Source organism: Acromyrmex echinatior, chromosome 4 (genome assembly GCF_024713525.1).
Source record: "Acromyrmex echinatior isolate Ae372 chromosome 4, ASM2471352v2, whole genome shotgun sequence".
Classification (NCBI taxonomy): domain Eukaryota; kingdom Metazoa; phylum Arthropoda; class Insecta; order Hymenoptera; family Formicidae; genus Acromyrmex; species Acromyrmex echinatior.
The window spans coordinates 16,669,848-16,697,841 of NC_141855.1; the positions used below are offsets into that span (position 1 = coordinate 16,669,848).

Consider the following 27,994-nt stretch of genomic DNA (forward strand, 5'->3'; position numbering starts at 1 on the left):
TATATACACAGGCATGAGACGTACGCAGGACGATTCGCGAATTACATGTGTGTGTCGTTCACGGCGCGACGGGAAGCATAAATTTTGTCGTGAACTTCAAACAGCTAGAGTGAGAGAACACAATATGCGTGCTATTTTCTACGTTCCTAGCTTCATAAAAAATAAAGGATCCGCACGAATCTTCGAGCCGTTACTCGGTAAGAAGAAATAAAATTTCAATGTTATCGTTCTTACTACCTTATTTTATGTAAGTCTTACTTTTGTTAATTTATAATTCGACGTGACAAAGCTATGTACAATTGGAATATCGTATGTTAGAATATAGTATAAAATTAGAGTATAAAATTATGTACATGTTGCGAATTCTGTTATTAATTTTGTAAAAAATTATAGAGTTAGTGGATTTTAAAGTGGACTTTAAAGCCTCAGAACTTCTTCTTATTTTCTGAAAATTTGAAATTAAATATTTTATAAAAATTTTATTGGATTATTGCTCAAATAAATAACTATGTATTTTCAATTAGTAATTATCTAAATTCAAATTCTTTTTAAAGAATTTTACTCGTGCGATATTACTGCGATAGTTTAGTAGAATTTGCGTTTCAAGATCGACAAATCATTTCGGTGCGCATTTTAAAGGACTACGTAGTATATAAATTTACACAGAATCATACAAACACTTAAGATCCAGTTAAACCGTTGTGGTATTGATTTCTGTAGATTGTGTTTCTCACAAATACGATCTTATAAAATATAATTTAAATTTAAATAATTAGAAATTGTCAAACTATCGTATACAGTTAAAAAGATTTAATTTTAGTAAACATTTTAATAAACAAATTTGGATTCTTATTTTCTTCTTTTCTCACATTCACCAATTTCTAATTAATAAGTATTTTATTCAGAATAAAAGTTTAATAGTAATCTATCAAGGTAAACTCCTTGATATCTAAAATTCAATTAAACACAAAATTTAAAGTGCAGAAATCTTATAGGTTTTACGTGTCGCGTCACGGTTCGCCGATGAAAAAGATAAAAAAAAAATGATAATTTGCCGTAATTAAAGGCGTATAATTGGGACAGAGATAACGTCACGTCGCCGCGTCCCTTTGTGTTTGCTCTTTTTTTCGTCCCGTTCGGAGGCGGAGCGAAAATAATCCTGTCCTCTTTAAAGTGCAACATAAATTCATCGTGTGCGCTGCAAATTTTCATCGACTCATCACGACGGATCACAGACATAATAAAAATACACTACGCACTCCTACGAAGTTATTACTATCGGTTTAGAAAAAGTGAGATAGCTTGAATCATCTTTCTCTCTCTAAATATTAAGCTGAAGAGAGATGTTAATGAAGTTGAAGAGAGAGATGCTAATATATTCAATCTTTCTAATGGAGTACAGAGATCAGGGAATGCACAATTTGTACTTATTATTAGTAGCGATTTTAAGGCTCTGTTACAGATTCGGTGCAAAGATAAAATTGAGAGGAGGCCCGAGCATTATCATTAATCCAAGGCAATTCCTACATACAGCATAGATCTGTAATATTGTAGCAAAAAATTCATAAATGTTTGCCACGCATCAGAGCCTGTAGGAGCCCGCGAATCCTGAAACTTACGAGGATCCGTGAATTTTGGGATCCATCGGTGCGTCGCACCAGTTTAAGCGTTAAAAAAAGATTTTAAAAAAAGATTGAGAAAATGTGATGTGTAGTTTCTTATTTTTATACTTATTTTTTCCATGGTTTCTAGAAGAAATTAAATCTCTTGTACGTTTATTAATTTCACATCGTTTTAATTTCAATGAAATTATATTTCGAGGCCGATTCATCATGTGTGCACATCGCAAATCGAAAGTTCTCTCTTGTCTGTCTGTGTTGCAATCATGAATTTTCGAATCGAGCGCAGAATATTCTGAAGAGAGTCACCTATCTCCCGAAACAGGATTCGTATTTTTAGAAAGTACACCTTTTAATACCGGGTAAGACTTGCTGTAATCTCCCGAAGGGAGACATTGACCTTTCGAACTCTTTTCTCTTGCTGAAATTCTCACGTGAGCATATTGTTCTCTTCGATAAGTTCGTGGTTTATTGCTTTTCCCCGCCGCAGGATGAGACATTACTCTTCTCTTAGCGACAGAAATCATAGATCTCCATCGATTGGTACATCTCTATATTGGCTATATCCTTAAAAATATTTTGCAATTATTTTATTTATGGATTATGTTTTTACCTTTTATTTTACTTTTTATTTTTACATTTATTTCTATGTTTTTATGTTATTTTTATTATCATTTTCATATTATAATTGATATTACGTTTTATCTTTCACTGTGATTATGAATTTTTATATATGTATATTTTTAATTTTTAAGTTTTTATAGTTTTATCGATGATACAATAATATTAATGATAATAATAACGACAATGATTTCGATTTGTTGTAAATCAATGAAATTTTAATAAACTTTATATATTTTTTGTGGACTTCTATAATAACAAATATTACGATAAAAAGTTTTGGAACATTATGTTAATAGATTATGTCACATGTGTATAAAATATAATACATAGTCTGTTCGATCGTGTACAAGGGAATAGATTTATTCTATGAATCTATTTAAATCTTAATCCTTTCATCTCTATTATAAATCTAGTGAATATCCATCTCGTTTACCGTAGCAAATTTTAAACTGGAATAAATTCTAATCTATTCTTTTTTTCTTTTTGACTTATTTTTATACTAGGAAATATTATCTCGTTTGTTTCTAAAAACCATTCTTTTCTGAATTATATTATCTATTATATGTACTTACATGATTATATTTTTTATTGTTTTATTTTCCTTGAAAATGTAAGTTTGAATTAATCTAACAAATATTTATTTATATTTTTTACCGTTTTGGCAACTTTATTGATATTCTGGTGAATTTTTAACATTTTGGAGATGGCAAAGTACTTTTCTCGTGGCAAACAAAGGCAAAACTCCATCGAGATTGTCGATTTTTACATATTCATTTTTGGATAAAGATCTCTAAAACAGAGAACAGACGGAAATTTGCCGTAGCCTACATCCGCGCTTTTTACACAAGAGAGGCAAAAAGATGTTGGTCGTCATCGTAAATTGACGCTCGTAAAATCGTTCGACTTTAATGCGGCTTTCATGGAGTTTCGACGTGTAGTTGAATTCGCCTCCTCCGCAGGACATTACTAGTTTCTCTTGATTCTGCTTCAACAGTTTGATATATCTATTATTTTCAGTAATTCATGAAATTTATCAAGGATATCAAAATAAAACGCGTTCCATGAAAAAAAAAAACTCTTATAAAATCTGTATAAGAATAAAATAAAGAGCGTAACATAAAGAATGAATATATAAAATCAAATTTTTATAGTTTATATACAGTGAGTGCAAAAGTATTAGTACAGAGAAAATATTTTTTTAAAGAAACTTTATTTTTAAAAAGTAAATATTATCCAACGAGAAATGAGTTATTGAATTGATGTTGGATCGATATCAACATGATGATTTCAACATCAATTTGACATCGATTCTATGTTTAATTTACGATCATTTCTCGCTGGTTATTAACAATTTCGTAAAGAATAAAATAGACTATATGTTTCAAAAAATTGTATATACCAAAAAGATATGTGTTAATTATAGAAAATATATCATCTGAAGAATAGGTGAAAAGTTATATTGTTTTGATGCTCAAAAAATATTCGTACAGTCGAGAAGTTTAGCTTCTAAAATCAGGAATACATGTGTATCTCATTTGTTTATGTTAGAACAAAATGTATTCATTGTATAAAATTGCTAATTTTTTTAATTGTTTATTTTCTACAAATGATCCTTTTTTAGGAATAATTTTCTTGTACGAATATTTTTTGCACTCACTGTATATATTATTTGGAGTATCTAAATAATAATATATTTTTTAAATAATACATTTAAAAATAAGCTTTTGATATTTGTTACATATATTCATTTTTTACTTTGATCCTTTGTTTTATTAATTTTATTAATTAAATTTCAAACTTTTTCAATGCAACGAATATAATATTTTTAATTTAAAAAAATTCTTGTCTTTCTAAATCGCATAAGTTTATAAATCCTATAGTAGACGGAAAATATGACGATACTCTTGGATCGCAAGTTGATCGGTTCATTAACCTCTGCCGTCCGAAATATGCGGTCGGTTCCGCGTTCTACATCTATCGCGATATGTGTAATTATTCTGAAGTCTACTCGAGATAGCATGCGTTACACGCGGTACGATCTTGTCGGAATTAGGCCGCCCACGTTCGCTCGTCGTCGACACGTCGAAAAAGCGCTATAAAAGCTTTCAATGGCCAGATGGGCACCGGTTGCGCAAGCTCTTTCTCCTTGTTCTTCTCTTTTTCTCTTTTTCGTCTTCATTTTTTTTTATCACAATATATTTTCCCGTTTCTGTGAGAAATGCGAAAGCAATTTTAGTTTGCGACGACATATATGCATAATATTATTTAACAAAATAATATATATATATATAACATATAAATATTTCTGATAACAAAATACATAGATATGTTTATCTAAATTTAAAAGAGGAATAGAAGAAAAAGATGTAATTTTACATCGTATACGCGGAATTCGGAGTTAGAAACACATATGTTCTTTTGGGAAGATTTCTTCTAAATATCTTTCTTTCCTTTCTCTCTTTCTTTTTCTCTCTAATTAGAGAAAGATTAATTACCATCTATTCAATAACGCAAGAAGGGGAAGAATATTAGGATCGAGATTGAGCAATGTAGGGATTCCAAGAATTAGATACTGACTGCTTCCTAGAAACGAGACAAGACATATTGTATAATATAATACATATATATAATATATGTACATATATGTTGTTTTTTCATAAATATATGTAACGTGAACGATTTCATTCATATGTTGGTTGGAATAATTTCCAAGAAATATTTAAGAGTAGAATCGATATTTGAGTTCACAAATATTGTTTGGAATACTCATTCCTTTTGATCTCATTTAAAAAAATTAAATTTATTTTTATAGCAACAAGGGTACACAATCAAGTGTCCCTTTTCCATTTTAATAAGCTTCAAATACGTTAAAATAGATAAGAATAAAAGACACATATTCTTTTATAAGTCCTTTTCAGCACATCAAAATGATGTCATCTTCTCTTGAAAAAATTGTTTTTCTTGAAAGAATTTATATAGAAAAATATATAAAATTATATAAAGATAAAAAAAATTATAATAAATATAAAATTATATAAATATAAAGATAAAAAATATATATGTTATAATAACATTATGTTATTTCAATTTTTGCCTGCTTTTAAAAAATCCTTGAATACATAATATTATATAAAAATACTGTATGATAATCGTGATATTAATATTCAGATAAAATTAATCGAAATGTATACATATTTATGAATCGAAATGCATATTATTTAGACTTAACTGGATAAAATATCTTTTGATTCTCTTTCTCATTTCGATTCACGAAAATCTTTTTAACTTGAAAGTGTGTATTCTCGTTCTTCTGGGTTGAACACATTTTGTGCACTCTGTTTCGGGGAAAGATCTTGGATAGAGAAAATCGGTCGAATACCGGAGTCCGAATGTGCCATACGTCAAAATCAAACGATTCCTATTTATAAGTTTAACGGCGCGGTAAGCCAGCGGCGGCTTCGATCAGACACCTGTTCTCATTCAAACAAACGCGAAAAGGCGATTCGATTATTATTTCAAACTGCAATGCTGCCAGTAAATCTTAGACATTGCCGCCTCCAAATTCGCGAGTAATTTATTATCTTGTATCATCTTTTAGCCATAAATGTACAAATATTAAAGAAACACTAAAATTTATAACACAAATTTAATTGACTTTAAAACTAAAATTAATAATATTTTACCAGAAATGTCATTTAATCGAACTTAAGTTATGAAGTTACATTTATTATTTTTTCTTTTTTTTTCTATATTCGTAAAATATATTTTTTGTATATTCTGCTTTAAGATTTTTATATCAAATGGCTTAAAGAATCTCTTAAATGTGTATGTAGAACTTACGCATAAAAATAAAATTAATGTATTTATAAACTCTTAATGTATTTGTAAATATAAGAAATATATATTTTTAATTTTGAGATATAATTTCATACACATCAAGATTTTATTTTTCTTCAGTTTTGAAATCAAAGTGCAACTGCTAGAATATCTGAGCATCAAAAGCAAGAAGAAAAAGAGAAAACACACAAAAGTATGTTTGCTTAAGCTCTCTTTCGTTTCGAGCTCATCCCACGTCTTCCACCTCGGCGCATATAGGTCACTGAGAGTGCCGAGAGGACCCTTTGTCACGCGCGAGCATGTGGGCCCCGAAAGATCTCAAGCCTGAGGAAGTCGTTTCTTCTTTTTCATTCTCCTTTTTTTGCTCGCGAAGAAAAAACGAGCGAAAGAGGAGGAAGAGGAGGAGGTGAAGAAGGAGGAGGAGAAGGAGGAAGAGGAGGAGGAGGAGGAGGAGAAGGAGGAACTGAGTGGAAGGCCGAGAAAGAGGAGGAGTTACAAGGGCATTAGGCCCCCTCGAATACAGAACGGTAAAATTCTTACGAAACACCCGCATGTGCAGAGAGCGAAAGGGAAAAGAGGTCCTCCTCTGCTATTGAGCAACTTCGCGACTAGCTGGAGAATTTTGTGTCTCCGATAAAAGGTTTAACCTTCGAGAATATATGTTCGCCATTGATCATAAATATTTTCTAAATTTTTGATACTTTTATTTTTCTTTCAAAAATAAAATTCGTATCCAAATGCTAATTCTTAATTAATTTAGATTTTTAGAATATTCTAGTTTATTCTAATGTATATTTCACAATTATTGATATTTAAATCGAAGTTCAAATTGATTTACAATATTCTAATGCTAATATTATAATGTTGAATTTGCTTATACAAATGTACGAAACAAATGTGAGAAGAGCGAAATAACGACCAACCGGAAGTTGAAACTTCTCTCCGAGAGGATTGTTAGTGAACGCAGTGATGAGCCATGTCGCAGAATTTCAATGCGTTTGCGCTTCGAAGAAAATATGTATCTTAATGCTATCTTTAATGATTTATTCACGGAGATAAAACAGCGCCATGAGTGCCAGCGCGATTGAGAGGAATGTAGCGAATTGAGGTCGAAGCGAAGTGGAAGACGCGAGAAGCGCGAGATGTAAGAGTGTCGAGAGCTTGAAGATGCTGAAGAACGACATATACATATGTAAGCATTAATTGAATCGCGCATTATGTAATTCAAGGAGAAATTTTGACAAAGTACTTTTATAAAACAATTACAGATTTTTTTTACGTTTGTAAAAAATTTTCTACAAAACGCAGACGTATATGTCGAGTGAAATACATCTTTTAAAATGTAACGAATTCTTCAACATAATAGTTTGATTTTTTGAGAAAATTTCATATAAAATATAAATTCCATCGAGACCATCTGTAATCAATACGTACAGATCAATACTCGAAGGCTATATAAATCAGATTTAAATTTATTCATGATCAATATATCTCTGTGCGAAGTCGCTGATCACGATTCATTACCATTATCTGAGGGTAATGTTAATCGATGATTTATAAGAAGTGAAAGACTGTGAAAGTAGCAGAGCGATGAATTGTTAAATATGAAAATCGATAGCAATTGAAATAAATTTCTTAAATTGAACGCAAATGTGTATGTATGTATATTTTTATAATTACAACAGTAAGGTTTAATGTGACTTTCTTTTTATTTAGAATTCATATTTCTTTATTGCATATGATTTTATAATGTAATATAATAGATATGTAATAATTTCTTATTATAATGTTGATGTTTTAAAATATATTCAGAGATATTCTAAACTCTTTATTTTAATAGCGATCTAAGTTTATCGATAAAACGTTATGATTTTTCTACACATTTTCGGCGTTATGTAATCCTTTCATTAATAGTCTGCGCTTGTAAAAATATTGAAAGTATAATGAATACTCGGTGTATCTCTCTGGTGCATGAAAAATATGCGAGAAAATTCGTCGTGAGTGGGCCGAGCAAGCAAGCGGGCAAGCAAGAACTAAAAGGTTGTCAATCCCTGTCAAAAGTAATTTTGATAGGCACGTCCACCAGAGATCGGTCAAACGCGACTAGACAGATAATAATCAGCTCATTTTTTAACGACTAACCGCAATATAGCGTCGAAAAAGAAATAACATACGAAAATTCTTGAATTTAATTGAAAAAAATGAAAAGTAAAATTGTCCGATATTTTAATTTTTGTATGCATTTTTGTATACAAAAAGTATGCGTCATTCGCGCAAAATGTGAAAATGTAATATTAGTTTTATTTATAATCATATAAAGTAGGATCAGGTATTATGAGCATCTTAAGGAAATATTTTGATATATCTATCATATTGAAGAATAAAAAATCTTATGCATACTTATCATTTGATAGGTTTGTTGATGTTTTATGTATCTTAGTATTGAAATTGAAATGGTGGTGGGTACTCTTATTACCCCAGTGCTCATATTACCCTCTCAGTAGACTAATATAAGCATCCTCAGGGGTAGGGGAAAGTGGAGGAATTGTGCGCATCTAAAAAATTTGTTGCTCTGGAATGATTTCCCAAGTTTAAAGCGATATAAGTATGGAAATAGAAACTATAAATTCATTTATTCTTCTACTATTCTTCTACCATTACGTATTTTCATATCGAACAGATTTTCATTCAATAAGATTGTATTTAATCAAAAAGAAAAAACGGGAAAGCGAAAAAATTTCACGCGCATCGGGTAATTGTGCGCAAAACAAAAATTGTAAGAAATGAATGAATTGTGGAATGTTGACAAAGAAATAAAAAAATATATTTATATTGCAATATAAATATATAATAAATATATTTTAAATATATATTATATATATTAAGAAAAAAATACAAAACTAATATAATAATAATGCACATAGACTTTGGCAAAATGAAATGGCAAAATATAATAAAATAATAATTCCAAGAAGAAACGGAAAAAATTAGTGCTAGTCATGCAGTACGGAAGATGTGTAATTATACGCATTTCAAAACGCTTGCGCACAGTTGCCCGCTGCAATCTGACTCGGTACGAAATACGATTACTTCAACAATTCATAATTAAACTTAATAAATAATAGCTCAAAAAATGCACATAATAACGTACTTTAATAACGTATAACTTAAACAAATAAATTAAAAATACGGACTTATCACCTTATTTTTTTGAATGCTAAAATAAGAAAGATGTGACAAGAAAAGATGTGATTTTACTTTTTTGTGATTTCCCTTGCTAGTAATGTATTTACATATTTTTTGTAGTTATATACCTTAAGAGGATAACCTCCTGCGTAAAAATTTCACCATGGTGATGTTTTTATCTATTGGAAAAGTATCAAATCAGGATGCCCACAATTACCCGCACAATTCCCCCACTTTCTTCTAATATGAGTACAGGAAACTTTTTGTAAGAAATTAAGCAAAAATGAAAGATTGACAAAAAAATATATATATAATGAAACATTTTATTAGAACAAATGCCAATTAAATGTTTGATTAATATAACCAAAAAATAATGTTACATTTACAAATGGTAACAGTTTGATAATATTTATTAAATATTTGTAAAAGTTAACATTATTTTTGATTATATTAACCAAACATTGGATTGATATATTATTTTACCATACATTTAATAGCTCTAAAGGAATCAACCTCTGTTAAAAAATTGTACACTAATATAATGATTGCTAATTATGGCAATACGACCCATTTTATTGCTTATCGCTTATAGCATTATTATTGTAGTATTAACCCTAAGCTGAACATGATACAACATTTTATGTGATTTTTTTATATTGCTGTAACTTTTTTATAATATAATATAATATAATATAATTTGAAGACTTGAAGGCTGAAAAAAAAACTTTAATTGTCCATAGATATAAGCCTGCAAGAGTATTTTTTTGCGTTATTCTTTTCGTGCATGTGAGAATGGCAATACGACCCATTTTATTGCTTATCGCTTATAGCATTATTATTGTAGTATTAACCCTAAGCTGAACATGATACAACATATTTTATGTGATTTTTTTATATTTCTGTAACTTTTTTATAATATAATATAATATAATATAATTTGAAGACTTGAAGGTTGAAAAAAAAACTTTAATTGTCCATAGATATAAGCCTGCAAGAGTATTTTTTTGCGTTATTCTTTTCGTGCATGTGAGAATGCACGAAAGAGGACACATGGGACTCACACGTGATTAGCTTATAAGTTTTCGCTCTGGATACCTCTTTATTTTTTATTAAATATACGTTTACTCGAATTTCGGATAATATAAAAGTAAGTACATAAAAGTATAGAAGTAAAAAGAATTATATTTCAATATAAAGAATAGTAGAAATTTTATAATTTCTGTCAATCTTCGGAGATCGCTTGGCCGAATTTATTGCTTTAGAGCGAGTGTTGCATTATCCTCTAAACTAAATCCTAATAAACTTAATTATACATACTATAATAATATTTATATGTACAATCCTTTATCTATTTATATTATTACTCTTTTATATTGTTCAAATAATAAAATTTTATTTATTAATTGTAAATTTAAAATATGTAGATTCTTCAAAAATGTCGATTTTCGATAGTTCAAATAATTATACTTTTTTGAGTGATTCATATCGTATTATTTTTTTTTGTTAGTCCAAAGGATCAACTAAAAAAAATCTTACGGGTTTTTGCTTGACATTAAATTTAAAAATTTGAGAATTTTTTCCAAAGTAGTCATTTTTTGCGAATGTTTTCAATAAAATTTCTGAAATATTCTAATTAATTGAAGATAAAATGTTATTTGATCTATATTTTTCTGTTTTTTTCTTCGAGATATAAATTTCACATGTTTGAGCTAAAAAATATGTATTCAGTCCAGAGATATAGCGTGACAAAGTTGAAAGGTTTCATATACCCTGGTTAGATCGAGAAGGATACCAAAAATAAGTCTGGCTTTCTATTGGGGTTAATATTGCTATCCTATGTATTGCCAGCTATTGCCGCGCAATATTTAAGTATTGTTAATGTTATGTATTACTATGTATTGCTAGTGTATTGTTAGTATTGTTACTGTTAGTATTGCCTATTTTTACTGTCGCAATATATTTCTAAAGAAATGTATTGTCGCAATATATTTCTAAAGAAATGTACACTGATTGCCACAGTGGTTGACCCATCGCCAGACTCTTTTTTTAGTGTACGATGAGGCATAATGAAGATGTTTATAATACACGTCCATGCATACCTATCCGAAAAACTCCCGTGTCTAATAAATCAATAATAGTCTCGGGACTTTATGAAGTTGGAATGGTTCAATATTGTTTACTTAACAAATATTAATATGCACAACAAAATATCTTATCTCTATGTAGAGACTTTATGAGGCTAGAGAAAGAAGCTAAGAAATAAAAAAATAATGTATCTACTTATTTAATATGATAAATATCCATAAATTTAGCTCAAATTTCATAGCATTGGAATGTCGAGAAGATAGATGCATCTTTTTACAACAATTAATACTTCTAATACCAATCGTTACAGAAATATAAAGGGTGCTCATATTATCTACAGTGCTCATAATACCCGATCTTACTATATATTATTATTCATATAATTTATAATTTTTACGTAAATTATCATGATTTACATGTATTTTGAATATCATTTGTAACTTAATTTACCAAAAATATCTATGCGTCAAAAGAGAAAGGAAGGCAAACAGAAGTAAAGCTCATTAAGTTTTGTGTTTTTTTTTGTATTTTTGCTTAGATATGAAAGAATTAATATTTAAAGCGAATATGAACAAATATTTTAGTTTATTTAATTGTTAATTCAAGTTAACATTATAAAACATGAATTATTAATGGATATTAAATAAAATTAGTGGAATTTTTATGAGACTCCTCGACGAGATTTCCGGTCATACCGTTATCGGCAATTCAATTGTAGATACAGGTGCTGCCGACTCGGCGCGTAGGCGGATGCATGTATCGATCACTGATAGATCACGAAGGTCGCGATCGTATTGATAAGAATCTGTTATTTCTTGCGCGGCTATGATCGTCTTACGATTTCTTACAGAGAAAAAGACAAGGATAAGTATTTATATTCAAATATATTAGGTGTTGGAATTAATTCGTAGCGTTTTACAAGAGATGGGAAGTGATGGGAAGTACTTTCATTAATGTATTTTTTAATGCTCATGTGAAATAAATAACATTCTTTCATTAAAAAAACGCTACGAATTAATTCCAACACCTAATAGTTTTAGTATTTTTGTATTTGACATTTTTTAAATACAATGATTCAATATTTAAGTTATATAATATTTAAAAGGATTTCATCTACTATATGTATATCAAGAAATTTCAATTATATTATGAAGATATCTTTTTTGCAATTTTATGTATACTTATATGTACAGAGAAAAATGAGAGAAAAATGTTTGGTATTTATAACTATAATTACATATAACTATAATTTATTACTATAATTATGATTATTACTGCTATAATAATAACAGTAACTATGTATATAGTTCTAGCAACAAATGTATATAGTTGGCAACCTAAAATGATTATAATTATAGTTATTATAACCATAAAATGGTTGAAATTACCATCAAAATAATTCAAGTGACTATAATTTTACAGTTACATTTTGGGACAATCATATTTTTTATAGTTGTCCTGTGTTATGTTATTATTACTATAGCAGTAATAATCATAATTATAGTATTGTATAATAATATGTAATTATAGTTACAAATACCAAATATTTTTCTTTCAGTGTATGTATTTTTTTGTTGGCAAGGTGAAATTTTCATTCTTTGTCTACAATCTGCGTCTTCGAACTTCAGTACAAATTTGTATATTGTTCTGAACTGTATAAAAACCTGAAAAAAATTTTTGCATATTTGTGAAAGCTTCAAGAACGAGTTTCTATTATAGAAGTTAAATTGCACTTTAATAATTTTTTACAGAATAACATTACAATAAAACCGGGCAAATACACGGTTGTTATTTGTGTCTGTTAAAAAATTTTTCTTTTCTGTTTATTCATACAATACACAATAATTGATCAATGTTTCGGCTGTTCTTTATAGCCATCTTCAGGATAATCCATCATAAATTTAAGTCCAACTATTCTCAATAAATAAATAAATGCAAGTGCATTTCCAAAAACCTTGAATGGTTCCTCATTGAATTGTGAGCACAGCCTCTTTTTAATTAATGTCAAAATTGTTAAGTATGGTTTTAAGAAATTGCACTTCCATTCTGTTACAAAAATCTTCAGTGATGTGATGAAAAGGAAAAATTTTGTATAACTGGCACAAATAACAACCATGTATTAGCTCTAATTTGCTCGGTTTTATTGTAATATTATTTTGATTGAGAGCTCTATGGAAAATTGTTCTACTATCGTTAATTTTTTACAAATTTAAAAAATTTATCTACAAAAATTCATACAGTCAATAAATTGACTGTATCTTTCAAGTCCTTGCTGGCGGAGGAACATATGTGTACAGTATATACATTTACTATGCATACAGGGTGTTTGGTAAAGATCGTAACGCTTAAGGATAGATTCCTGATTTTGAAACAAACATGGAACATGACAAAAATGGAAATGTCAAAGCTTAATAGTTTTTGAATTATAAGTATTTAAGGCAGTTATACTGCCTAAAGTTAGCACATTTAAGTTATTACAGTTGGATTTTCTGTTGTGTCACATCTAAACGCGCGAATTTTAGGTGATATGATTAAATAATTTTAGTGCTAATAATTCAAAAATTATTAAAATCTTAACATTTTTATTAGAATTTTTGTCTCAAAATGATCTCAGGAATTTATCTTTAAGCGTTGTTACAATTTTTATCGAACACTCTGTATATATAATTATAATACTTTTAATGTAATAACCAAGCATGTTACAATTATTACGAATCTATTTACTGTTAACAATTCTGTTTCTGCTGTTGTGTCGTCATACTTATGAAATGATTCGTACATATGATTTGAATATTTTGATGAAAAGCGCGAAAGCGAGTATTAGAACTTTCTAGATAATCGTATTATTCATTTTTGCGATAGTGCGAAATCACATAATTATTCCTATGTTTTAACGCAACGCGTTTAATAAGCGTTCGTCAGTCTTTCTTGGGAATTCCGGAAAGCGATAGAGAGCGATATCCTCGTTTGCGGTTTTTGCAAGATAATTTACTATGAGAATTTCGCGTGGGTCTCCGACTTAATTATAGATCATACTGGAAGGCCCGAAAACTTTAGACTCGCTTTCGACTTTTATGAATAGACACGCGTTTTGTTCTAAGTGCCGTTATTGTTTCAATCTTTGATCTTCTTTGCTTTATATTCACCTAATAAAGACAAATATGAGCCAAATTACCTTTATTACTATTTAATTTTGATTTTTATTCATTGACCTAATAGATCTGTTCTTTTCAACTGAACTTTTTGCATGGTTCAGCATTCCTTTTTTACTCGCCACATTGAAGAAAAAAAAAGAAAGACGAATAGTGTAAAAAGAACAGGTTTAATATTTTTTTCTTTTTTTTATTTCAATCTTCTCCAATCTCTAATTTATTACGCTTTTTCAATCTTCTTTACTGTTTTAATTTATCGAAATTAACTTTAAGCTCAAGCTGCATCTTGGAAATGCTTAATTATATCCAGAGAGAGAACGTTATCAGATTTAATTAATTTTAATTAAGCTTATGTAAATATATATAATGAGAGAGAGAGAGAGAGAGAGAGAGAAGAAATATATAAATAGTATAGGCTACCAAACGTTTCAACATTTTCAATCTTCAATCCTCTTCAAACTTTAATTTTCTTTAATTTCTTTTCATTTGCTTTACTAAAGGATTAATAAATTAAAAGTTAAAATTAAAGCTAAACTTCTATTTATTCTCTTGAAACATTCAATTACGCTTAGCGCGCTTTCAGGTTTAATTAGTTTCACGCGACGATCTTTTGCTCGTGTTTCCAGGTTAGATAAATGGTGAGAGTCAAGCGCAAACCATGTATAATCTGAACGTGAACGTGAATCCCAGCCCAACTGGGGCCGCGGGTCTTCTCGGTGTCACGGCGGCGGCAGCCGAGGTCACGCCAAGGACACCGGAAATCGTAAATTCGCTGATCGCCATGACCAATCCCTTCGAGGGCTACGGCAGCGGCAACGAAAGGGGCACACGAGATCGCACGGACTCGACCAGCAGTGGCGAACCGAGCCCGCCAAGCGTCCAGCACACCTGTAGTCAGCTTATCAAGGAAGGTAAATGAAGATCACATTTTCGACGCTCATTTATATCTACATATTAAAGACTGTAAACCTAAATAGTATACGATAGCAAGTGTATCATGGACCTGTTCTTTTTAGCTGAATTTGCACATCTCATTTGTTCATCTTTTCTCTTTTTCTGTCCAATGTGGAGAGAAAAGAAAGAATCGTGCAAGAACTTTAGTTAAAAAAAACAGACTTTATATGTGATCAACAAAAATGAGAGGCAAACAGCGTGAAGACGGTCAAAATCTTTCTTTCTTTCTGAAATATTGTAATTGGATAAATAGAAAGGAATGAAGATTGTCATCTCTCTCATTTTTATCAATCAAATTTACGTATGGATGGCATAGTCCATGCTCTATGTTTTTAATACATATTATATGATATATCTACACATAGAAGCGTTTCAGTGAGCAAAATTTGCGAAGTATTTCTTTAAAACTTAAGAAGTCGATTTTCTTTTAAATAATAAAGATAACAACGAATGAGAATCAATAAGATGCTTATTTTGTAAAGCATATGGTAGACTAAAAATAATGAGATTAACAAATCCTTTCGTATAAAATTTCAAGAGATTTCAAACACACTTAAATATATTATGAGATTTTTCAGAATATTAATTTATTATATATACTGATATATTCTTTACTCTTAAAAAGTCAAAGTACACGTGTGAAGATGTGTACACGTATGTGCCGAATATTTCAAATCCTTATCGACCAAATCAAGAGCTACTATTTTATAATAAATATTCTATTTTATAATAAATATATTAGTAATATTAAATTAACAAATTAATATATTTAATTAGTATTTTTTAATATTTTAAAAATGTCTGTTAAAAAAAAATGTTTTTCTTTTTATTTTTATATTTGTAAATATCAGATTGCGATAATATTAATTGCTTTATATTTTTTATAAAACATACAGAAACTGCAAGAAGTCAAAGTTGAAATTTAAGCGATATTTATATTATATTTATTCCACCACTTTAGCCACATTTAACAAATGTCAATGACAATATAGTGGTTCATTCTGCTATAACGTGCTTTTCTTTCTTTCTTTCTTTATTTCTTTACTTTTTTACCTTCACTCTATGCACAGCATTAAATTGCAAATCTTGTTCCTTTCAAATTACGGATTACGTAACACACGCACACACGCAATCGCAAAGGATTATTATTGTAATTGCCTTTGCGGTTTTGTGTTCGCGCCTGTTATCCTGATCTATTATCAATCGCCAAATTAATCAATTAAAATTTTTTTAATTCACTTTCGATATGTGTGTGTGAGAAATATAGAGTACGTGGATTTAGAATGCTTTGATAATGGATTGTATATCGCGACACTGCTGACAATAATCCTTAATTATCGCGATTTAATTCCTTGAAGGTCACGAGAACGTCCTTGTATCGCGTGGAAATGTTAGCGATCACTGGCATTTTCTATGGTATTAATACATTGTGCGTTGCAACATTTTCAAGTCCACTTTCCGGCGGAAGTCTATAATTTATTGCGACATTAAACAATTATATTCGCATAATCTGATCTTTTTATTCTTTGTAATAAATATTGTTCTCGAATTATCATTGTAATATGTAATTACACTTACATATTACACAATTATAGTTACATTTAAAGTTTTACTAATGCTATTAATATTTGAATTATTGCGAACTAATTTCTATTATTCAATAATAAATATAAATATATACACGGGTTATTCCACCTAATATTAGACCATCTCTTAAATCTTTGCAAAATAAAGTCGAATAAAAAACATGTTCAGATAAAAGTTGATTTAATAGTGAATTTTTTCGAAAATCGATGTTGCCATTATTTATGGCGTTACCATATAACTTTTTATGAACATATTTTTGATTCAATCTTACCTTGCAAAGATAAAATGGGGTTTACGTTAGATGGACACCCTGTATGATATACATAGATGATTTTGTGAAATAGAATTAATAAAGATATTATATGTTTGTAATATTTTTTAAAAGAAATGAAGAGAAAAACTAAATTGATTAATTTAATTAATATTTTTTATTATGATTTTTAATTTATAAAAGTCACGAAAAAAAACTAAAAAATGCGCCGTTATAAACTTGAATTTTTATTAAAAAAATTGCAAACCAATTATTTTGATTACTGATAGGATTTCCAGTTGTTAATACTTTCGATGATAAACATGAAAAATTTTGCTGCTTTAAAATTAAAATTGAAGTTATTATAACTTAAACTAAAAATCGGAATTTATTATATAATATTTTAGTGAAAAATGACAAGGAACGAGCATCCTCCTTTTTATCACAGCATCTAATTACAATCTAACTACTTTTCTGGGTAATCCTAATGGATTTGCATTACTCGCATATTGCAAGTGATGACTGTTATGGCCTCGGCGATGTATCTGCGAGTGAAATTAATTAATGAGAATTAATTAAACTCACCTTTGGACAGGGCTGAAATTAACGCTACAGACGAAGAGGCGGGCGAACAGTAGTGGCGACGATGGTAAGAAGAAAACGAAAAAGGAGGACAGCGGTGCTGACGATGAGGAAGAGGATGAAACGAGCATTAATAACACCAAGAGTGGTGTAAGTAAATCTTCGTATTTTTTGAATACTATTTTTCTCAGAATCAACTTCACGTAGACTTTTTCCGAGTGCTCCTTAATAAGAATTGTCACTTTTTATATTCTTCCTTAATTCTTTGTGTGTTTTCATTAATTTTTCAGTTTGATTATATAAATTATATTAATTATCTTGAAAGTAAGGAATTATCATAATTTTGTGTTAGGAAAACAAGTATCAATAATATTAAAATTGCAAAATTTATAATTTTATTGACAATATTTAATAAAAAGACAATAATTTAGATTACAGAGAGTTAAAATTGAAGATTTTGTCAAAGATAATTTCTTATTTTCATGTAATTAGTAATGTATAAACAATAAATAAAATTTTATAATTGTCTCTCTTTCGAATTATTTTCCTATTTTTTTTTATTAATTCTAATATGAATATTCAGGGAGTAATAAAATAAGAAAAAGATGTTATATTTTAATTTGTAACAAAAAATTAATAGATATTATACCTTTGATATAAAATTAGAAGAAATTGTATATAAAATTTTAACAATTTGTTAAAAATTTTTTTCGTATTTTTTTTATTGTAAAAGAGAATCCCTGAATTTTTCCAGTAGTCTTGATTTATCAGAAAAGTGAAAAAAGAAGAAAGTTCTGCGCACTAAAAATGGATATATGGATAATAGATTACATATTTTACATGTAAAAAAATCTTTTAATTTTATATATAATATATATATATATATATATATATATATATATATATGTGTAATTAAAAAATTTGTGTATACTATTCAATTTCGATGAAAAACATTCACAGGATGTTTTTTTAACTTAATCATCTAAATTATCTAAAATATTTCCGTTGTTTTTGTTGAGAAAATACATATGATTCTTCTAATTATTCTGAATACAAAAGTATTGAGGTAGTGATATAAAAAAATCAATAGTTTACGAGATATTTTATTCTAGCATATATTGATATAAAATGTTAAATAACTCGTAAACTGTTAATTCTTTTTTATAATCGTACCTTAATACTTTTATGAATAGAATAATGAGATAAATCAATTGGTGAAAAGAAAACACATAGTTGCTTATTTTTTAAATTATCCATTTTGCATACATATTTTTTAAAAGCAACTATGTGTTTTCTTTTCTACCTTAATACTTTTATATGCAGAATAATTAAAAGAATCATATTGTGTAAAAATATTAAACAATTCCATTTAAACAAAGTCTCCACTTTGTTCTCCACTTCTTTTAATTATTCTGCATATAAAAGTATTAAGGTAGTGGTATTAAAAAACCAATAGTTTTATGAACAAAATATTAAGATGAATCAATTGGTGAAAAGAAAATACATAGTTGCTTTAAAAAAATATGCATGCAAAATGGATAATTTAAAAAATAAGTAACTATGTGTTTTCTTTTCTCAAGTCTCAAAAAATATGACTTTGAGAAAAATTTTTTGCTCCTCATAATATGTACCCCTTCAAATCAAACAACTTTCTCCTTTAGTATTTTTTCGTATCATTAAAAACAATGGAGATATTCTAAATGATCAAGTTAGAGGAAACACCCTGTATATTGGATTGTTGTTTTAATTATATTTTTCATGTTCTATAGAGTGGGTCACAGAAAAGTTGCAGTATTTTTTTTTTCGATGAGTTTTGGAATGCAGTCTGCTCATCGGAGAGATTGGTTCTCTTATAGATCTAACCATTTACGTTCAATCATTTTACGAGCAAGGCTGAAACCTATTGAAAAAAGTGTTGCAATTTTTCTGTTCCCATTGTACTTTTTTTACTTCTTTTAAAATCTAAATGTAAATATTCATTTCTTTTCAATTTTTATTATTTATATAAATTACGAAATAAATTAATTATAAGAAATATATATTACATATCATTAACTATAAATGAGAAAATGCAAAAAAATGCAGTTAAAATGTAATCTAAATGTTTTAAATGAAACATGCATGAATACATAGCGACTCAATTCCATTCTAGTAAATCTACCGATAGCTTAGAGACGTTTCTTGATTCCAGACCAGACGATGAATCCTTTCGATACTTCTTGTGTCCTTGACTGCTGTTGTGACTATTCGCGTGCGCGAATAAATTAATTCCAACAGATGCTGTGTCAAGCCATTTCGGCAATTTAGGCATTCGCGAATTTGCATATCGTTTGTTTAAAGCTAGTCACACACACTTTCCGTAACAGTAACAGTAAAGTTTTCGACCAATCGCATTGCTCGATTGTTATGGTTACGGTTATGGACGACCGAATCGAGCAACGCGATTAGTCGAAAATCTATGTTTACGGTTACTATTACGGAAAATGTGTGTGACTAGCTTATAGCACGAAGTGTAAACTGCTATAAAATTTAGCGTAATTTTGAAAGCGCGAAAAAGTAACGCGCTTATATTTTAATCAGAATGGATCACACGCTTTTAATTGAGATACAATAAAAAACATAAATATATTTTTAATTCTTCTACTGTTTTTATTTTTATTTTGTCATATTTTTTTTATCAAAGCCTACGTTATTTCAATATTAATATTGTTACTCTAAATAAAATAATGAATATCGCATAAGGACTTTGTGATAAAATTTGTTATGAGATTTTGTATTTTATTTCGAGTAACACATAGGTATATAATACTGAAATTTATTAATCTGTGAAGAACTCCTTGTAGATTTTACAAATCGAATTTTTTAAATCAAATCTTTATCATGATTATAATGTTAAAAGAAATGTCAAAGTATATATGTTTTTTTATATATAATAAATAAGCTAAGAATAAAATATGATAAGAGCACGTGATACGTAAATATATATATGTATATATGTGTGTGTGTATTTTGGAAATGTGTTTTAATACATTATAACTCATGTATTTCGTTATTCAAAAATCATGCCGAGCTTCATTCATATTCGTCATTAATTAACACACCTCTATCTCCTTATCTATCTAATTCTTGCTAATGCGCGCGAAAGTGCAACAAGTTGCAAATAATTAGTATCTTCTCTCGAAATATATATCTATCGTTATTATTCAACAGAAGACTTGTACGTAAAGTATTTATGTAAATTGAATCATCGATTTTTGTCGATTAAAATTACAGAAACTTCAAAATAGGAATGCAACACAATGATTCACATTTAGATTTTTTACACAACAAGATTCGAAATATCCATGAATTTTTCTTTTTTTTTAAGACTTTTTCAAGAATTTTTGTTCACATCTTAAAATTAGGATATTACAAGTTTTAAATCTTAAAGATAAAAATCTATAAACCAATAAAATCTTCTAACGATAAAATTGAAAATTCAAGAAATTTCCTTGCTTTTCTAAAATAGAAGATATCAAAAATGAAAATATCCAGAGTTTTTGTGTTTTGTATAAATTAGAGAAATTCAGAACTGTATACAATTTCTTTAAGGCCTCCTTTCAATATCTCGAAATCTTATAAGACTTCAATGTCTCAGCTTTTTACATCTTAAAATCGGGATTTCAAAAATTTAATTCAAACCCGACGAATCGAAATAATTGCAATTTCCTAAAAGAAGTTGAAGATATCCAAGAAATTTCCTTATGCTCCTGAAAGAAAATGGAAAATATCAGAATTAAAAAAGTGCAAAATTTGTTATCGTTTGCAGCTGACGCCGGAGGACGAGGAACGACGCCGGCGACGACGTGAGCGTAACAAGATTGCAGCGACCAAGTGTCGACTAAAAAAGCGCGAGAAAACGGTGATCCTTGTGCAGGAATCCGAAATTCTTGAGACTCAAAACCTGGACCTGAAGTCACAAATTCAAGAGTTGGAGACTCAGAGGCGCAGGCTGGTCGACATGCTGAGTCTCCACAGTCCGACCTGTTTGAAGCAGGGCGTGGACGCAACGTCGTACCAGCAGTTCGCCGAGCCCCTTCATCTGCCTAGTTATCAGGAAAATTTTGTGCCACAACCCCCGCCGGCCCTTAATCAGCCACAGAACTGCGTCACCGATTACCCAGTGAAGGTCGAGGAATACGAGACCGATTTCTACCGACAGGGTAGTCCGTTCGTACCGACAACATCGGATGCCGGTTGCACGGTTTAGCAAAACGGCGAAAATCGTTCTTCTTCTTCGTCTCGAGGGAGGGAGGGTCGTCGAGAAGCTCGGAACGCATATATAAGAATTGAGTACGCGCGCGCATACTTTTATAAAATATATATATTTTTTGTTCCATAGACACATGATAAAATTAATAAAGATCAAAAATTATGGTAAATATTAGTTGACGCTAGTGAAAATAACTCTTCTTGGATTTAATTTTAAAGATTTGTAATTTTTATACAACTCGGTTATTTATCACCTACGTGTTCGCAGATTAAATCCATATAAAATTTCAATGAGTTGAAAACTATGAGTAAATATTTAAAAAAATTTTATTTAATATATTCTATAATTTGCATATTAGAATTTTATTTCACAATTTATAAGTTTTAATTATTAACATAATATGTAAAATATCATATAAAAGTTGTAGTTTGAAATTATTTATTTTGAACAGTATACTTTGCACGATGAAATGATTGGCGTCAGGATGCCGATAACGGCAGGATTATATGCATTCCATATATAAGGTATTGGAGAAAGTGATTTCGTTGATTATCTTTAATTTTTATTTCGCTAATTTTTATAATTTAATTCTTAACACTTTAATTTTCTAAGCCGTCCGAGCTTCTCACCGTTTGTCTCTCCCGATTGTAAGTCCATAGCTCGTAAGTCGATTATTATATCATAAACGCGAACAATGATTTTTATCTTTCGTCTTCCTCTTCATCCATCAATCTTTCCTTCTCCTTTTTTCTTTTTCACTTTTTCCTCCTCTCTTTTTTCTAACGAGCTCTTGTTATACTCGAAAAACGTTCGACGTAGAGAACGCTTGAAGACATTCCTTCGTAATAATCGTACTGTGACATTCTCTTATAAGGCCTTTAATTGTATAATCGATAATGTAAGATAAAGACGGACTACCAGTGATGCTCATTTTTTTACAAGAATTATTATTATTATTATTATCATTGTTATGTAGAATAAAATTATTAAATTACAATGTATTAATAGAAAAATTTTATTCGTGATTAAGAAGATGCTGGAGTCGTCTGTGTTACCGATAAAATTGACATTTTTGCCGTTTTTGTTCCTGTCAAATTTCTTCGTAATGTACTTCATAGTTTTACAGAATAAAAATTCTTTTTCCACGATTAAAATGTACATGCTAATGTATTTGTCGCTGGTGTAGTTCATGTCCAAAGCTGGAAAAAATAAAAAAATACAGATTTCTTTATCCATTTTACTTTATTCATTTTACTTTGATCGCCATACTGAGATAAAAATGGATTAAAAAATCTGTATTTTTTTATTTTTTCCAACTTTAGAACATGAACTACACCAGCGACAAGTACATTAGCATGTACATTTTAATCGTGGAAAAAGAATTTTTATTCTGTGAAATCATTACGAAGAAATTCAACAGGAACAAAAACATCAACAACGCTAGTTTTATTGATAATACAGACGGCTCCAGCATCCCTTTCAAAATATTAATTTTTATTAATTGCATTATTAATTTTCTAATTTTTAAAAATTGTTTATAATTTCAGTTAATTAAAAAGAAATCTTCTCTATTAGTAATAAGATTTTGAAAGTCTGCTTCTACATTTTTCAGTGAATTCAGCTGACGAATACATCCTTTTTTTATTTTTTATATTTGTCGCGTCGATGAAAAAATTCGTAAAACAAGTGGGCATCGCTAAAACATGATCCGTCGTTAATAATAAGCGAAAATCGAGACCGCGAATATTAACGAATATTAACGAATTGAAGAGAATTATTTTCAAATCGCTTTAAAGTCACACGCCTTGAAAAGTACAGGAAGACTTAACAATTTTCGATTATATAAGATTTAATATTCTAAAAATTTGTTTGAGATTTTGAAGATTTTGAAAATTTTTGTATGTAATTTAATATATAATAATATACGGGTAACTTCTACTTAAGAAAAGGTTTAAAACGTTTTGGAAATAAGCAATTCTCTAATTTCGTGTCTCAAAGTGCGTGTCTTGGATTTGCAACAGTGAGAAAGAGAGTACACGCGAGTACCCCGGTGTAAGTAAGTCTTCTTTATCATTGATATTGATTATCAAGGAATCGATAACGTGCGTTCAGAGGATACTTATAATTATATGAGTAATGAGAATGATATTTAATAATTATATACACACACACACACACACACACACACACACACACACATATACATACACACACGTACGCATATATTTTATACAAATGCATATTATATATATTACATCTATTATATATATATATATATATAATATGCGTATATACATATATATGTATAATTTTACAACGCGCAAACAATTGCATAAATAAGTGCACGCCATTAACAATCAATGAACACTTAATTACATGATGACTATTAAATATTAGATTCGTTGGAGAATCGAGAATTACGTGCCTAATGACATACCTCAATTTAGTTTCGTTTTATTTCCCCTCAGTGCGTTTGCAAATTGAGACTTGATATATATTGAATAGCAATTAAAGATCTTGGATTCAGTTGCCAATATTCATATGAAAACAGATATAACAGATAAAAAAAACAGGTGAAAACAGATAAAAACGCCAAAGAAAATTGCGAGAAAGCACAACATAATGTACCCTGTAATTCTATAATAATTGTTACAAGTTTGCTGAGCAAATTCTGTATATTCAAATTCTATTTTTTAAGATTACTGAATATCTTCAAAATTGGAAAAAATGAATTTTATTTTATTTTAAATATATTTTTTAAATAATTTCTTACAATGAAATATATTTTCTTCCTATTATTATAAGTTTCCAGTGTCTGTTGCGTCTTAAAATAATTTTGAATTATTTGAAAGATTCCATATTATTTGATTTTTATTTTACTTTTTAATTTGACAAACACACTTTGGGCTACGCTTATAAGATGATTTCTCACGTAATCTATGAAAGTTAGCCTGATCGTTAGCAGGAATGCTGTAATTATATTAACGAAGAAAAACGCTTATACATATCCGCGGACTAAACGACTTTCCCTGTTCGGAATGTTGCTACAGATTGATAAAATAATTTTTGATGATAATACAAAACATGAGGAACTTTTCCAGCGCTTCGCGAGCAAAGCAAAGCGGGACAAAGTCTTCCGCGTTTTTTCCTCTCTTTCTCTTCGATAGTATATGGAATTTACGAAATCAAGTAAAATCCAAGTATGACTTATAAATCGCAAAAAAAGAGAGTAGGCAGTTATGCCAGTATCATACAACAACGATACGCGAATGGTGCTAGAAATATTATCTTCTTTTTATAGAATTTTTATCAAGTTGCCAGAATAGAGTATTTAATAATTCAATGTGCCCTTAGGGGAACAATGAATTTCTATCTATCTATTTAATATAGTTTATATGTATTAAATATGGGAGATATTATTTTTTAAATTGGAAAGTAATATTGTTAAGTTAATGTTTCACAGCTCCAATGTTAAGAATTTCATTAAAAGTGCTTCGGTAAGTTTATATTTGCACAATCTTTGCGATTTTAAATAGCCAGTTCTGTTATTTTACTACTGCCAATATTAAGATCCTGGATATCGTGGCTTCTATAGTATCTAAGGATTCGTTTATTTTTTTATTATAAATAAATCTTTTTTTATTTTTTTATTAAAAAAAACATCGCTTTTTTGGAGCAGTGTTAAGTTGCGAAATAAAGTAAAGAAAAGCTGCATGCCAGATTTATACAAGATCATTATTATATCTTTTACGTATATTATTCAGTACCTGGCTATGATTTATGCAATATAGTCGTTTTCTCACAAATTTTTTTTTATTAATACTAATATTTTGTGCAAATAATAAGACAGATAAACGGCCGACAAAATTTGATCGTTATAACTTAAGGAAAAATTTTATTCTTTAAATAAAAGTGTCTTCAATACTAAAAAAATGACTTAAACCTTTATAGGATTTCCCTCTTATGATAGGATTTTATTAAATTAAGAAATTTTATTTTGAATTAAAATAACTAATTGTATTGTTGAATTTTAATACAAAACTTTTGTGTTTCTTAAAGTTTGTACATCTATGTTCAAGAGATTGTAATTACATTTCTTAGATTTTATCTCTCTTATTTTTTAGGTTACATAATTAGTAAAAAAGAAGGTAAGTAATTTTTAATTATTTTATTATAAAATTCATTAATATTACGCACACATCTCTTATCTATTTCATTCTCAAAAGCAATTCAATAGATAGCAAATACATTTTTTTTATTATAAATAAGATAATTAAGGGACAAGTATTAACGCACATAGTCTTACAGAACCTTATCAATAATTATCAATAATTTCCTTAATAATATTGATGAGAATCAAGATTAATATTATGAACCTCTGAAAATAAAAAAAATATTTAAATTTCTTAAACAATTAAAATAAAGTAGCAAATACTTTACAAATACTTGCAAATACTTACACAATGATATTGTTGATTGGGATATGGATTAGCTTAACGAAGAATCCTATGAAGCCCATTATACAGAAACCAATCGCAGTAGCAATAGCAATCTTCTGAAATTCTGTAATACATAAAAAATGAATTATGACTAACCATTATATTTCAGGCATACGTAGCTTAATAAAAATAAATTACCTTTGCGATCTGGTTTGGTACATCTTTTGACAAGTCGGATGCTGTCCTTGGCGAACTGACGGCCAGGTTCAGTGAGCTTCTTGATTTGATCCATAGCGATTGATAAACTGGAAAAGAAGTAGAAGTGTGTTGCTTAAGAATAATTTTGAAATAAGCTGATTAATCAAACAACATACATGTATATATAGAGTACATTTCAATCTTTCAGATATTCTTCGAGCTTCCATATTGAGCAACAATCCTTGAGATATTTTGTAATATCATTGATTATATTTTGTAATGACATTATAATAATAGGTCTATTTTTGTAATTATACTATGTTACACATTCTGTCAATTATACATTCAAAACAAAACAGGCAATAACTAGATTGCAGATAAAAAAAGAGAAATGAAAAGTTCAGTTATAAAAAATACATAAATCTGCATTATATTTATGTTAGAATATTATACATAAAAATTATAAGATATTTATTTAGTATATAGACACACAAGATGTCTATACTTTGGTCCAGTAAATAAAATCTGAAAATCTCAAATTTTTTAATGTAAAAAAAGGTTCTAATCGCTGTTTTATGTAACATTATCAGGTTTGTATCACATTTTACTTTGATTCATAAAAAATATTTCATTCATAGAGACAAGAAAGAAAAGGCATACTTATGTATTGATGCAATAAATTAAATCTGGGTTATGTTAGGAAGCCCAAACTTTTTCACGAAGAATTGCACAGGTAAGTATTCCTCTCGTGAGAGAAGAATAAAATTCGTACGTAAAAATATTCAAATGAGATAAAAACACAAAATACTCACGTTATGCGTTATACGGATACACCACACAAACCGTTACTTCTGATGACTGCTCAGATGTTCCTGAACAGCAATGCACAAATATGTACTCAAAACGCTACGTGGATGATGCGCTGTCAGAACGTCACTTCCTCACGATTGATGCTGGCACTGAAGCGCTACGGCGCCACAATACGGAGTAATTTAAACAACGTCGTAATGGAACCTCAGTCGATATCGCTTCGCATAGAAGTTCAAAGGCTATCCAATAAAGGAACCTCGCAAATTGTCAAATTCAGATTATATAAATAGAAGAACTTAACAAATATTAGTACCGGTTTTCAATTTTAAAACGATTTTGTAAAGAAAATTTATTTAAGATTTTACATTAAGAAGTTGAAAATTTTTGCAATTTTTTTTAATATACGGTAGATTCATAAA

General features: G+C 28.9%; 2 protein-coding genes across 4 annotated transcripts in view; one reads left to right on the top strand and one right to left on the bottom strand.

The window, feature by feature from the left end:
• The window catches only part of Atf3 (Activating transcription factor 3), a 34,779-nt gene extending 8,718 nt beyond the window's left edge, over nucleotides 1-26,061 (top strand). The window contains exons 2-5 of one of the 2 annotated variants that reach the window (XM_087405027.1): nucleotides 6,201-6,607; nucleotides 15,130-15,414; nucleotides 17,890-18,026; nucleotides 21,685-26,061. In XM_087405027.1, the coding sequence (XP_087261153.1) occupies nucleotides 15,162-15,414; nucleotides 17,890-18,026; nucleotides 21,685-22,125 (831 nt within the window). In that variant the 5' untranslated portion in view covers nucleotides 6,201-6,607; nucleotides 15,130-15,161 and the 3' untranslated portion in view covers nucleotides 22,126-26,061. The remainder of the gene's footprint in view (nucleotides 1-6,200; nucleotides 6,608-15,129; nucleotides 15,415-17,889; nucleotides 18,027-21,684) is intronic. The other variant, XM_011055156.2, reaches the window with a different exon arrangement.
• A 220-nt stretch (nucleotides 26,062-26,281) lies between these two features.
• LOC105145535 (protein transport protein Sec61 subunit gamma) lies at nucleotides 26,282-27,735 on the bottom strand. 2 transcript variants are annotated; one of them, XM_011055158.2, is made up of 4 exons: nucleotides 27,578-27,735; nucleotides 26,766-26,872; nucleotides 26,589-26,691; nucleotides 26,282-26,506 (listed from the first exon to the last, which is right to left on the bottom strand). In XM_011055158.2, the coding sequence occupies exons 2-4, from the start codon at nucleotides 26,857-26,859 to the stop codon at nucleotides 26,497-26,499; spliced, it is 207 nt and encodes a 68-aa protein (XP_011053460.1). In that variant the 5' UTR covers nucleotides 26,860-26,872; nucleotides 27,578-27,735; the 3' UTR covers nucleotides 26,282-26,496. The 2 variants fall into 2 exon arrangements, with proteins under 2 accessions (XP_011053460.1, XP_087261156.1); XM_087405030.1 differs by lacking the exon at nucleotides 26,282-26,506 and having other exon boundaries at nucleotides 26,585-26,691; nucleotides 27,578-27,732.
• Between the last annotated feature and the right edge of the window lie 259 nt (nucleotides 27,736-27,994).

What these genes read in the sequence shown, in the direction of transcription:
- LOC105145535 (XM_011055158.2), bottom strand. Translation starts at nt 26,859, where the DNA reads ATGGATCAAATCAAGAAGCTCACTGAACCTGGCCGTCAGTTCGCCAAG. An exon ending in TACCAAACCAGATCGCAAAG is followed by an intron (nt 26,692 to 26,765) that starts GTAATTTATTTT and finishes TATGTATTACAG; the next exon opens with AATTTCAGAAGATTGCTATT.